The 14,147-nt window shown below is 39.1% G+C and overlaps 1 protein-coding gene across 2 annotated transcripts in view; it reads right to left on the minus strand.

Moving 5' to 3' along the window:
• The window catches only part of ttyh2 (tweety family member 2), a 61,156-nt gene that overhangs the window by 18,639 nt on the left and 28,370 nt on the right, over positions 1 to 14,147 (minus strand). For both annotated transcript variants that reach the window (XM_008437265.3, XM_008437264.3), the window contains exons 3-4: positions 11,480 to 11,591; positions 4,360 to 4,580 (exon numbers count right to left, since the gene is read on the minus strand). In XM_008437265.3, the coding sequence (XP_008435487.1) occupies positions 4,360 to 4,580; positions 11,480 to 11,591 (333 nt within the window). The remainder of the gene's footprint in view (positions 1 to 4,359; positions 4,581 to 11,479; positions 11,592 to 14,147) is intronic.

Genomic DNA, 14,147 nt, shown 5'->3' on the forward strand with positions numbered 1-14,147 from the left:
GAATATACAATGGGAATTTCTTAAAGAGACACTCCAGGTCTTTAAAGGTTATTGTTTCTCCATCCCCCCTCCAAAAAAGTGGTATGTGTGGCTCAAAATAAAAGCACATTTACAAGAAATAGGTAGTTAATATGCTAAAACAACAAATAATAAATTGGATAAAATACAATAACAACCTCAAGTTTACGTTTCAGTCATTTCAGGTTTCCATAAAGAGAGCAGCAGGAACAGTTATTTGAGCAAATGGATTTCAATTCTTCTTCAGCAGATGTAAAAACCAAAATGTTTTCAAACCACGCAGTCACCCAAGTCTGATTAAACTTTCAAACACAATCTCCCAGAATAATTACAAAGATACAAAAAGAAAGTTTAAACTGGAAAAAAAACTGACATTTTCTATTGAGTCTGTTAGATAAGAAGATGTGGAAGATAAAACAAAGAGGTCATGTGATGTGAATGTGAACATTCACATTAATAGACATGTATAGCATAGTAGGGATTTGTGAATGTGTGTGTTTGAGAACCGGCTTTGTCTTCCTTAGTAACAACCATCTGTTCTGTGAATAGTAATCAAGTTGCAGATGAACACAACAGAATCTGTCCAGCTGGTTAATTATGAATCCCTTTGAATCCATATGGCTGAATGTTCTGATGAGAAAAAAAAAAACACTTTTCACTCCTACACTAAGATCTATCAATCTCTCCTACCTGTCAGTCGCTGTTGTCTATTTATTCCCATCAGGGTTTATTTTGCTCCACTGCTCTGATCCTTCTTCAGCATTGTGTTGATATTCTCTTCCATTTTTGACTTACTTCCCACCACCCCTTATTCTCATTACTCAACAAAACCTCAGATTTTCTCATGTACGTCTGTTTTTATTTATTCCTCCCCCTCTTCGTTTAATCTTTTGCCCCATCTCCATGTTTTGCCAGCCTCCCCTTTCTTTCTCAGCCTTTCATTTCTCCCTCACCTCCACCTTTCCACTGCTTTTCCCTTGTCTAATCTTTTCCTTCACTGACAGCGTGAAGCATGAGAAGCTGATGCGTCGACATGGGAGGCACTGTGGTGCCACCGTGTTTGCCTCTGTCATCCTTAATCCAATTAGTCAGACTGGGGAAAGTGCAGATACACGAGGGGGTGGAGAGAGTTCATGTAAGCATCACAAAAAAGTGTTTTCTAAGGAACTTTTGGTTAGAGGGAGGAAAATGTGAAAGCTTTATTATAAAAAGTTGCAAACAAAAAATGTTTTGTCCTGTTACAACCAAAATGTTTATGCATTTTCAAGGGTTTTTATTGATAGGTAGCCCTAAACACGTAGAATCCAGTCCAGCCAAATGCCTTAAGGCATTGGTCACAAACTGCAGTTCTCAATCCTGGAACTTTTAGATGTTTGCCTGGTCCTGGACACTTGAATTAAATGGCTAAACTGCCTCAAGAGCATCCACTCAGGTTCTACAGAGCTCTGCTAATGAGCTAATATTGGAGCCAGGTTTGCTGAAGCAGAGTGAAATCTAAAAGTTGCAAGACACCGACCCTTGAGGACTGGAGTTTGAGACCATTCTTTAAATATTTAGCGCAAGGAGAGACAAACTCCCATAGGTTGCACAAAGTATTGATTAAGGAGGGCTTAACACAAATGAAAACCACACTTTAAGATCTTTATTTGCATCAACCCCCTTTTACTTTATGAATATGAGCAGCTTTACATTGGTCCAACATATAAAGTCCCAATAAAATACATAAAAGTTTATGATTGTAACATCATAAAACGTGAACAAGTTCAGTGGATTCGAATAATTTTACACCAGCGCTGTAAGTCAATCTAAATTCTTTCGAAGCATTATGAATCGATTTCTGGAAATGCTGCTGCTCGGTACCAGTGCGTCCAGCTACACATTCCTGTAAACACACAAAACCTTCCAGGAACTATTTATCCGGATGAAGTGTTAAAAACAAGCCTAATGAAAGCTGTAGTATCAGCCCGCCAATATAGCCCACTCTAATAGCATGGGACTACTTTATCTGCAAAGCAGAGGAGTCACCTTACAGATCAATACAAACATACAGCATGTCTGCAAATGCTGAAAGGCCACTGGGCCGGTGACTGAAAATGCTCTAACCTGACCCGGCATTAAAATATGACTGGGAGGAAATTGGGATCTCTATCCCAGACATGTACAGTACTGCCAAGTATCCAGATATGAAAGCAGTGCTGCTGTGTGTACAACAAACAAAACTGAGCTGAAAAGTTAATGCTGGGCTTGCACTCAATGAATGAATGAATGGATGAACGAACAACAAACAAACGGACGGTCGGACAGACGGACGAACAATGGACGGACCAACTGATGATTGTTTCTAATTACTGACCCTACAGGTTAAAAGTGGGGTTGCAAAGTATTCTACCACGCTGATGACAGCACACTTATTTCATTGTGATTTGACAAGTATGTTCTCAAAACCACTAAAATCACAAAGTTTTTTGCAAGTAAAACGACCTGTCATGATGGAGCTGATGGAACACAATAGAAGAATGAAGAGAATCAGAGCAGACAGAATATTTAAGAACTACAGGTCCATGACCTGTAGAGATAACGAAAAGGTAATAGCAGCTGCTCTCCTCAGTGTATACAACAAACCTTCTTTTTAAGCTACTTCTTAAAATTCTTCAGCCTACATCATGCCGTCACATAGTTCCTGTTTGAGTTATTTTATGATTCTTTTTTTGGCTCTAGTGAACGTTTTTATTTGAAAGTGCTCAGACAATAAAGCAAGGTATTGAGAGAGAGGGAATGCGGCAAAGGCCATCAGGCCGGGAATCGAACCTGTGACAGCCACGTTGAGGACTAAGGTTTCCTTATGTGGGTTGTGCTCATCCCCTGCGCCACCACCTATTAAGTTCTGGCAGAATTCAAGCCTGCACGCAATTAGTTAGGATGCCTGTTTTTTTTTTACCTGAAAAAATAATTTTAAAACTGCTTTTTAAATTTACTCAAACTTTTGTCATATGATATTAAAATTAGATGGTCTAAAATGTGTAAGTGTGACAAAAAGCAATAACACAAGATATGTGCAAGGGTCTGAGTAATATTTAACTATTTTAAGATAGTCACTTCCTATGACGAGGGTCAAATATTCTGAAAACTGAAAAACAAAAAAAAAACAAATTGACACTTATGTTACTATTGGTTCATTTTTGGAATTTATTGAGCTTTTTTTTAAAGGCTGAATGACTCATAGGAGTAAAGTGCACTTACACAGGTAAACAATCTTTTGACAGTTTCAAGAAATGGGCTGATATTCAGTGAAAAATTGCCACAAAAACCTAAAATAAAATAAAGAAACATTGAAAGATGTTCGGAAATCCTGAAAAAAGATCCCAACAAAGATCTTAATTAATATATTTGACTGATGTCAGAATGGCCAATAATCTCAAATAATTGAAAGAGTTCCACACATTGCGCTTGGTAAGTTAGTTTCCATGTTAGAGCCACTTTTTAAATAAGTGGGTGATGCATGCATGTAAAATCATGTATTATGCATTACAAAGTGATATATCCGGGTCGTGACTTGCTGGATTTCACTCCCAACCCATAAATTAGGTATATCATTGTGTGGTTGAATTGCTCAGGGACTGCATCTATAAAAAGAAACCTGATATCATACGGTAGAGCATATTTGCTTCTCTAAGAACCAAAGGACTATATCTAGATATAATGTTCATAAACACGTAATGCTTCATTCCTCGTCTGCGGGGAGTTTGACTCATGCTTGGAAGTCTCCTCACATAAATTCCTCACAGCTCACCTAGCGTGGACATCAGAGTATGAAGATGCAGCTCACTCCCTGGACACAAAATAGCTGCATCCTGAAACCGTTCTGTAATGGGCCTGCATTTTCAAAATGCATGCTCAACTTTTGCCCTCTGCATAAATTTGCCTGTACAACAACTTTGTGCAATATTCATGGATAGAGTCAGAATTTTAAATCTGACGGAAGAAACACTTTCTCTCAGGTGTGAAAAGGTGACATTTTATCATATACAGCACCTTACCATGATAAACATAAACAGGGTTTTTGCATTTTATCTTAGAACCAGCAAATGTTAATGTATCTCATTAGGATTTTATGTGATAAAGCAACACAAAGCAAAGAAGAACTGAAAAGCAAGTGTTGAAAATCACGCATCACTTTCCCTCCAGTTTACAATTATTCCACTGCTTAGTTCTAGTAAATTGCATAAGATTCCAAGAAAATACCTAAATGTAGAAAATGTCACGGGGTATGAAAACAATTGCAAGCCACTGTAACACCCTCCACCTAACGAGTCAGACATGTATTTCTGGCTTCGTCTTCACCTGTAGTACTCTATATTTGCAGTCTGATCAGCGACGGCCGCCAGGTCCACTGTGGCCTCGTCCCAGTCGGGCAGCCCCAGCAGCTGTTTGATCACGTTGTCCGCCATCTGCTGCATGAACTGCAGGGTCTGCACGTAGTCGCCCCTTGTGGCAAAGATCTCATCCAGCCTTGCGAGGTGCTGGTGGAGGCCAGTCCTCATGTTGCCCATTGTGCCTGTCACCTGGAGAAAAGAGGAGCAAAAAAAAAATTAAATAAAAAATGCTGAATAAAATAGATTTAGGAAGATTCAATCCTAAACCATAATAAGTCAAAGTAATAGTTTTATTTCTTGCTCTTGCTGAACTGATCTGATGTTCATTGCTCCCTTGCAGAGAGGACAAAAGTCTAAATATAGATTTTTCTGTTGCTTGTAGCAGTGCACTCAGCCACCCGATGAATAGCTGTTCCTGTGGGGTCATTCCCTAGTTACACATGGAAGACCCTTCAGGATAAAACTATCTGTGTTTGAGCAGGGCATTTTTTTTTCCAGGCCACTGTCATGCCTCAGAGCATATTTTTAATTTCAATAGCCACAATAAAAAATTAACATCAAAGTAAATTGTTATTAATGTGCTCTTTGGCATATGTACACTTCTGCAAAATTTTACAGCACCTCAGAGAACATCAAGTGGAAACATAATTTTGCCACATCTAATGTATTTTTAAGCTGTGGAAAAACATTTCTTGAAGTTTATAAGAGATGCTGGGGGCGCAGGCTGTCATTTATTATTGACTACTTCCTTCAGCCTTAGAAATATTGAAAAAGGATAAAAGCAGAGCGATCTTAAAAATGAGATGGTTCTGTGTTAAAGCGTGGACGAGACCAAAGGCACACTGTGGGAGAGATGCAACACCAAGCGTAGGTGTCTATTTTAAATAAACACCTTTTAGAGAGTTTAGAGGTGAAATAGTGGTTTTGATGTTTTTGCAATCAAACATAAAAAAAAGAAATAAATTATTGTTAAACAAAACAAATGGCTTTGTTTATTTATTTAAGCCTGTAATCATACAGCATCCGATTCATTCGATGAGGTGAAAGTATGATCTTCTAAGTCAACCGACAACAAAAGCTCAGGCATTTAATGTGATGAATTACACCACTCTAATCCGTTGCCAAGGACATCATTATCCCACATATGGGTGTAAACATATTCTCTGCGAACGCTACCCATCAATTTGGTATTTAATTGCTATATGTTTTTGCTCAGGGGGAGAAGCTGTTTGTAGAGAAGTAGCAGTCACTGAGACATCTTGCTATTTGATAATTAAAAAGGGTAATGCATGCCCCCATTCAGCTCGAGGTGCCAACATATATTGTTTTTGTGTTTGTCGGGGATATTGTTTGCTGAAGCTGAAACGAGGACAGGTTGGTCGGAAGTAATTAACTGGGTTTGTCTTCGACAGGAACCACACTTTATAAAAAAGAAACAGATAAACAAAAAGAAAAACTGAAGCTTAAAATAAAGAGGAAGGAAATGAGCTGGCTGGCTTCACAAATACTTATTGGTGAATGTCATTTTAGAAGAGACCAAAAGAACAATGTCAGAGATGTTTGGTCAGGGGTGAAGAAGATCACAGCCTTCAAGCAAAAGGAGCATCAGATACGTGGGATTCTGGACAGAGCTGATGAACTGAACAGTCTTTTACAGTTTAGTTCAGGTACAAACTAATCGCCCTCCTCTCCCGCTGCCCCCCAGCCAAACCGATGTCCCACCCTCCTCTGACCCTCAGCTTTCCTGTCAAGATGTTTCATCTTCCACCTCAGACTTATCTGCTTTGACAAATTGATCTTCAATGCAATCAGGAGATGTTGTTGCTCCCTTTGCGTCCCCTTCCCACTTTTCTGTATCTATAAGTGAGGTGAAGAGGCAGCAGGGGAGACTGAACCTTGAATACGGCTCCAGGTCCAGACGGTGTCAGTCCTAGGGTCCTGAAGGCCTGTGAGATTCTGCAGCACCTCCTCAACCTTAGCTTGACCCAAGAGAAGGTTCCATTGTCATTGTTGTGGAGGGCATCCTGCCTTGTTCCGATATCAAGAAAACTCATCCTTCATTCAACGATGACAACAGCCCTCAAATCCCACATCACAAAGGCCATGGAGAGACTCCTATTGGCTCACCTTGTGCAAGCAAGTAGATATCAGGACCCACCGCAGTTTGCTTATCGCTGTGATAAGCAAGATCATGGATATAAGAAGTTGACATGTTTTTTCCACAGGATATCTGGGTTCTCAAGAGGGTGAGAAGCTCGGTCACGCCCCACTGAGAGGAAGCCTAGAGAAAGACCCAGGACACGTTGGAGGGACTATGTTTCTCAGCCCAAGTGGCTGGAACCAGCATAAGCATAACTACTGCTTATGCTGGTTCCCCCCACAACCCAACCCCAAATCTTCTTTTCCTTTCGGCTTTTTCCCTTTAGGGGTCGCCACAGCGAGTCATCCGTCTCCATGTAACCCTATTGAGATATAAACCCAACCCCAAATAAACCAGATGAATGGATGGATGAAGAAAATTTGCTCAAATAAAACAGTGGTGTGACTGATGGCTATGCCACTGTGACACAGTTTCTAATTCTTCCCTCCATGTAGGCTAATGTTAAGCCGCGAAGTGATGCAGTTCAACAGGAAATCAATTTTCGTATCAAACATTACTTTTCCGTTTCCATTTCATCCTTTGACCACTGAACGAATAAATAACAAGACAATCCAAAGTACAGCTGCTATATTCAAGGTTGTAGTGTTTTGTAGTTTATTTGATCATTCCCAGATACTTTTCCCCGTGCAGACTGGGGAGATGAAAATTGCAGATGCAGAAATGTAGGAATGTATCTGATCCTTGCTGCTTGTGTGAGAATGAGAATTTTATCTGAAACCCTTAGGGAACTAGCCAATCCGACTAATCTCTACTCTCTGTCTGGGTCTAATCCTCACTGTGTAAGTGATGTGCACCGATCTTAAAGATAGGATTCTTAGCCGCGTTTTTATCTCACTCCGATGTTTATAGGCCACAGAGAAGCCCTCTTTTCCTGTCATATTTTTTTTCTACGCAAACATTTTGCAGTTTTAGTTAAAGGCTTTTTGTTTATTTTTTTACTGGAGGAAGCTCATTTGCCAAAGGCAGAAAAAGATCAAGATGACAAAACTTGGATAAATGACATATTACCTCAGGCTGAAAAAAAAGTGTATTTCAACATTATGAATTCAGATATTGGCTTAAGGTCATTTGAGAAAGATGGATAAATGGGTTTTATTTAAAGTTTTGCTTTTCACATGGAGTCATTGTGTCACATTTATTCCTATTTTGTTACCTAATATGTGATAAAATGTTTTGTGTAAAAACAGTAATACCTTAAGTATGTACTTCCTCTGTCATATTATAAATCAGACAGACAAATGTGGACACAAAGGATTTTTCGACTCTATGTATAAGGCTAAAATCACATTTCTACATAAGGTCAAATGTTGGACAAACTAATGATGAACAAACTCTTGTTACTAAAGCCAAAGAAAAGACATGAAGTGTAATGAGCAATACAATTTAATGAGACATTTGAACTGAAACTAGATTTTTTTTTTATATTTCTCTTTCCTCTCAGCGTCACCGAATCTGAAATCGAGAAGCAGCTTGATACTTCTCTTCAGCTTTAATTTATTGTGTTGGCTTTACTGCCAAGCTCCCTCGTTTAATATTGAATGTGGGAGTTGGAGCATGAAATGGAACATGGGTTGGAAGTGCTTGGGCAGCTTAGTCCCATATGAAGATGGACCAGTCTCAATGGCTTGCAGTACATCTTTCTAAAAATCTACGTTTTTATTTTTGCCCGAAACTTAATGGTGAGAGAGTTTTAGAAGTCGTTTCTCAATAAGCATAACAGGTGGTTAGGGCTTGTTGAGGAAAAACTAACATGCTTTAAGTCAATTGTTTTTGAGATTTCCCAAGTGACGTTTCTGTGTAAAAAAAATTACCAGAATTTAATGTACGTGATTTATGAGCTTGATAACACCATTGCCCACTGTAAAACAATTTTCTTACACCATTTCATGTAATAACACATAGTTCATAAATGGACATCTATCATATATTATGCATTTCTGCAGAAGACACTGGGACACATTTATAAAAAAAATTATTCAGGTGTCCATACCTCTTAGGTGTGTTTAATGAAAGAGTGTATCCACTACACAGAATCGGGTGTTTAAAATAAACATCTGAAAACAATTATTTTAAATCCATCCCACTATTTATGTACTTAAAGTGTACAAAATAGAAAGAGGATGCAGTTACAATTATTGAAAATAAGTTCAGGGAAATATATGAGTGGCTCAGTTAAGCTTTACTCTAGGTTTTGAACATAGGTATGTCCAAGATGACCCTCAGCTTAGAAAAAAAGCTTAGATTCACTAGTTCGGAAATTCTGTTTTATCAAGATCTATTTATATGAAACATACAGAAAGCAAAGCCTCTCCTGATCATGATCCCTCCTTTTACTCAAAGCTGAAAACCCAATATGAATACAATTTTAGTCCTGTATTCAAAAAGAGGAGTTATCCTCCCACTATGGGTCACACATAAAGAAGCTGCACCCTGTGGTACAGTTCAGTTAGCTAGAGTAAAGGTGGTGACATAAGCAGGAAAAATACATTGCAGGCTGAGCTGTATATCAAAGCCAAGGCTGTAGGTAATTATAGCAGGCCTCCAGTTAGCACCTTGAAAATGCAGTTTCGCCCTCCTTTCTATTCTGATTGGCTCTGTCTTTACTTTGTTAATGGTCGATCGTCCACGATGGACAAGGGTAAGTTTGATCTCTTGAGCAAGCCATGTCTTTTAATCCTAACAAATATATATACTCTATTTTATGCAGTTGCTAAAAACAAAAAAAACAACACAAAAAACAGTGTGAAGTAATGCACATTCAGAATTGTGCAGAAGGCGAACATCTAGTTCGTGTTTGCATTCCGGCTAAATGCTCAGTGAATGACCCAGACGTCAACCCGGTCCTCTGGGCGATTACTTACACCCATCTTCGAACAAAAGAGTTATTATGAACTCCTTTAATGTCACATCAATCCTGTAACAGTGAATGGAAAGCATCCTGACTTTTTCCAGATCTAACATTCCTGTTTAAGATGATGTAAGCCGGGGATTTCTTTAAATCACACTCTCAGCTAGACACATGATAAGCATATATTCCAGACCGTAACTAATCGCCGTCTCAACTCAAACAGTCAACAGTCTTTCTTCCTTATTCTGTCCTTCTCTGAGCGAACTCTCTTCTAAACTCTCTTGGAGTTGGGCTAAAAGGCATTTGTGTGGGCCAGAAAGGAGTTTGGAACTCATTGTCGAAAGATTTCAATACCGATTTCAGTTCCCGACTCTGCCAATCAGGCATCCCAGCATTGCTTCTTGTTCTTCCAAATCAAAGGGCTTTGTCTCCTGGGATCATGGTTGATTAGGTGGGGGGAGACCGGGAGCTGTGTGCGGCACACTGGGCTCTTTGTCCGGCTCAAGAATTAGACTCCTTAACAGTCTATAGCTGCATGCAACAAACTCACTCATGCACACACACACACAGGACTAAGCTCTTATGTGTGCATGTGAAAAATAAAGGCCTCCGTGGCCTTTAATGTGTTTGCACAAGTCCACAAATCCCAAATAGTCTATGTGGTAATGATTATCGTGTCTCGATTAAGTGGCACTGAGGTTAAAATGGGGGAAGAGTCTAGAAATTTCAATGGCGATATTCACTATCAATGGATGCAATTCGGAGATGCAAAGAGATCCATGCCTCTGTCTAATGCAAGCTTAGGATGCAGTCATATGAAGAAAAAAAAAAGAAGTGGGGTAAATCAGTGGCTTCTGCTGGTTAAAGCCCATTAAGTGGGAACTAATCCCAAAGGCCTCAGCTCAACTTGTCAAACATGTTTTCAGTTTTAATTTTTTATGAATAGCCAGGAAGATGGGGATGAAACTCTAATAAAAATCTCGGTTCACTTTCCCTCGCCAGTGCAGTTAAATGTCCTAACATGACACAAAATAGCTACAAAGTAAGAGTGCTGTGGGCTCCTCACTCTCGCTGCAAAGTGTTTACTACCAAGGCCGCTTTGAGTCGTAGCACTGAGTAGCTCTCACAGAAGCACATTAATCTCCATTAACACAGATGGAGACTTGATCCCTGCTCTTCGACAGCTAGAGGGCCCAGGGTCAATGCCTGGGAAGACACTTTTGCAGAATAGTTGCAAAGGAAAGCACGATTAAAGTTACTTTCCCCGACCTGCTAAACAGAATAAACAGCAAAAGTATTCAGACCCTCAATGCAAAACTTCCATTTGTTTTGATGGTATTCTCTGTGACAAATCAGTGTCTAATTCTTAGGTGGATTAAAAAAAATCCATGGTTCTGTGTATGTGTGTGTGTACCAACTGTAGAATGCATTTCAGATTGTGATCCCAAAGTATTTGGACTGGATTCATATACATATTTAACATAAAAAAAAAAATCATACTTCCTCTTTATGTTTTTTACCACGTTATACTTTACTCTCCAGACAATAGAAGACAGTTCTAAGAGCTCTGTTTAGTCACAGCTCAGAAGACCTTGTATTACAAATATAGATTTTAGCCATATTTTGTGAGAAAACATTTCTTAGTCAAAAGCTGATTCAACTGTGATAGGAAATTTTGAAGCTGTAACCTTCATTTAGACATCTGAGTGATGGCTGGGTAAAAATAGCATCATGTGCACACAAGACAAACAGGAGTGAGTGCAACGCTTTGTTTTCCGCTGAGGCTACAGTGGCCGGAGGACAGCTTTTTGTGTGTTGACAGGCTGTCAATTTTCGCACAGTAGATCAAAGCTATAAAAAAACACACCAGAAAACATTTAAATACATAGTACATTGAGTCTTTTGAGATTTCATCCTTGCTCAGGCGTTTGTGCTGAAAGTGTGTCTGAGCGATTCAAAACTACCTCCACTGCAGTTTAAACCTACTCAAGCGTTTTCTGTCTATTCTGGCTCCGTTGTGAGGCAATTTACGCTATTCGTTGTGTGGCATCAGTACAAGCGATTCGGTGTCAAACTTACCAGGCTGTCTACACCTCCCAGGGTGTGGTTAGCATTGTACAGGGAGTAGGTCAGCTGATAAACGCCATCATTGGTCTCACTGTTGCCATAGAAACCCACACCCACAGAGATGCTGCAGTGAAAAGAGGGGGAGGATAGGTAAGTATTTGATGAGTTAATGAGTTGAGCAGAGTTCTACAGTTGCTGATGTCTTCTATATCCACAGGGCTGTTGCCTTAAAGTCAGAAGGTTATGGTTGCAATTCCTGGTCTGGGGTCTTCTGCAAGGACTTTGATGTCCAGTTAGTCCATCTTCCACCCAGTACCATGCATGTTATGTTAACTGGCCTGTCTAAATTCCCTTGGGTGTATGTGTGGGTGTGTGCAACACCTGTAGACAGCACAGATATTGCCCAGTGATGGAATTTAAGAATATTTTTGATTTGTTCTGCCTACAAAGATCTACTCATTTACTGACAGTTTTCAAGAAAATATCATACAAGTGTAAACTATTATGTAATGCATTTCATTTAATAAGACCTACAGAAATGTGAAAGCTGTTAACAATACCCCTCTAATCCCAAAATGACACAATTTGTTTGCATGATTTTAAGCCACGTCAGCAGGCGCAACAATCCATAGATCGGATTTGTTCAGCCGGAGCGCAGGAAAAGATCATTCTTAGTGGGGGAAAAAAAAAAAAACCACTCCCAGGACGTTGATATTCTTTTATGTGTGACAGACGTTTTGGATCTACTACCTTACCTTGTCACATGACACAAACAGAACTCATCTTGTAGAAATCCATAATTGTCCCATGTGGGAACATGCTCCAGATAGAGGCCAAGATTGGGTCAGGTCAGCACTAAAGGGAGAACCTTAGGTAAGCCCTCTGAACACTTAGACTCGGTGTCAAAATCACCTGACGCCACCAATCCTGCAGAATTGATAATAATGGAACTGGAAGCTACGTTTGGATTAAGCTGAGAAACAGCAGCTATTTTCCTAATTACTGCAGCAGAGACATTGTCTCATTAACTGACCCCCTGCAGATAAACCACCCAATTTGAAGGTTTTGTCCAAACTATTAGGGAAATAAGTATGAAAAACAACAAACCGACAAAGTGCAGATTGTAGGGATTATTGACACACACAAGAAGGTGTCTTACTGCAATTAACTTGTGATTGTGATAAAATAATCCTATTTATTACGACAAATGCACTGTCAGTGCTTTGAGGTGTGGACTTTACTAATAATAATCATTAAAAAAAATATTAATGAACAATCTTGTCATGTAAAGGTTTAGAAAATTTGAGAGAGCTTTGTAAAAGTCTGCTTAATTCCAGCACAAGCTCACTAGGTCACACTGATCAGGTGATCACTGGAGCCCAACAGCAGTCATGGAGTGGTGGAGAGTACGCCAAGACACATGAAAGGCCGGACTGAAAATCAGGCCTTTTGCGCTCAGTATTACTTTATGAACTCTTCCACAGTAAAAACATCAATACAGTGATGTTTCAAAATGAAAATAATTTTTTTTTGCATTATTTGAAAATGTTTAAATATAGGTTAGAATAGAATAGAATGTACTTTATAGATCCTCAAGGGGAAATTGCTTATTTGTTGACAAGCTACTCCATTCAAGGTGTTCACTATGAGTAAATATTAGGGGTGCAAGCGATTGTAGTTTTCTGGCCGATTGTTTGAATATGAAAAGTTGCTGAGTCATACAAGAAATATAAACTACAATAAATATAACTTTTATCTTCTGCCAACAATAAACACTACTGCAACTGAACATGAAAATCAGACCCACCAAGTGAAGCTCACGCAACATTATGCATTTTATGTGTTATTTTATGACATAAAATGACAGGAAAATGCACTGAAGTCTGTACTGCAATGTGATAAAGTACTTTAGTAAGGCACACTACAGACCTCTCTCTGCCCTTGTCAACCGTCAGCCAAACTCATGTAGTAGCACGAGGAATTAGGGGTGTGTGAGGCGCCAAAGGACACACTGTGAGTACTTAGGTTTTTTTTTTTTAACTATAAAAGAACAAATGTGAAAGCTGCATTTGGACGAGTCTTCAATGTGATCTGTCTTCAAATGTGCCCTTGAAGGATGCTGCTATTGAAGTGACACATTTTTATAACTGAATGGGAAATAAAATACCAGTAATTGTTTATATTTACCAAAGGTAAATTTTCAGAGGTGAATAGATACCAATATCCAGATACTGTTTATCTCAACATATCATTAGAAAATAGCTGTCAAGAAGTAAATAAAGGCTAAAAGGAGAGGAACCATCTGGACTAATAGGATTTACATGACAATTTCTGTCAAGCTTGGTGTCCAGTGCAGTTGGCAGCAACATCCAACAGGGGCTGCCTCTAATTGAGAGAGTGGGGATTCAGATGAAGGACTGTCGATTTCCAACATCCTTGGTCTCAGACTTTAATTACTGTTATTTGTAAAATTAAGTCTTGCCAAGAAAACGCCTTTTAAATAACAATAAATAGTAACCGAAGTGTCTAACTGTAAAAGAAGAGCGAGGGCAACTTTTTACAGCCACATTGTGTAATAGTTGTGAAACAAATAAAGATTTCTAACTGAAACCAGATTTAAAATATCTTACTGGTGCAATCTCAATCACGAGGTTGTTCACTGGTTCTTGATACCAACAAG

This window comes from Poecilia reticulata, chromosome 19 (genome assembly GCF_904066995.2).
Source record: "Poecilia reticulata chromosome 19, P_reticulata-male-v2, whole genome shotgun sequence".
NCBI lineage: Eukaryota > Metazoa > Chordata > Actinopteri > Cyprinodontiformes > Poeciliidae > Poecilia > Poecilia reticulata.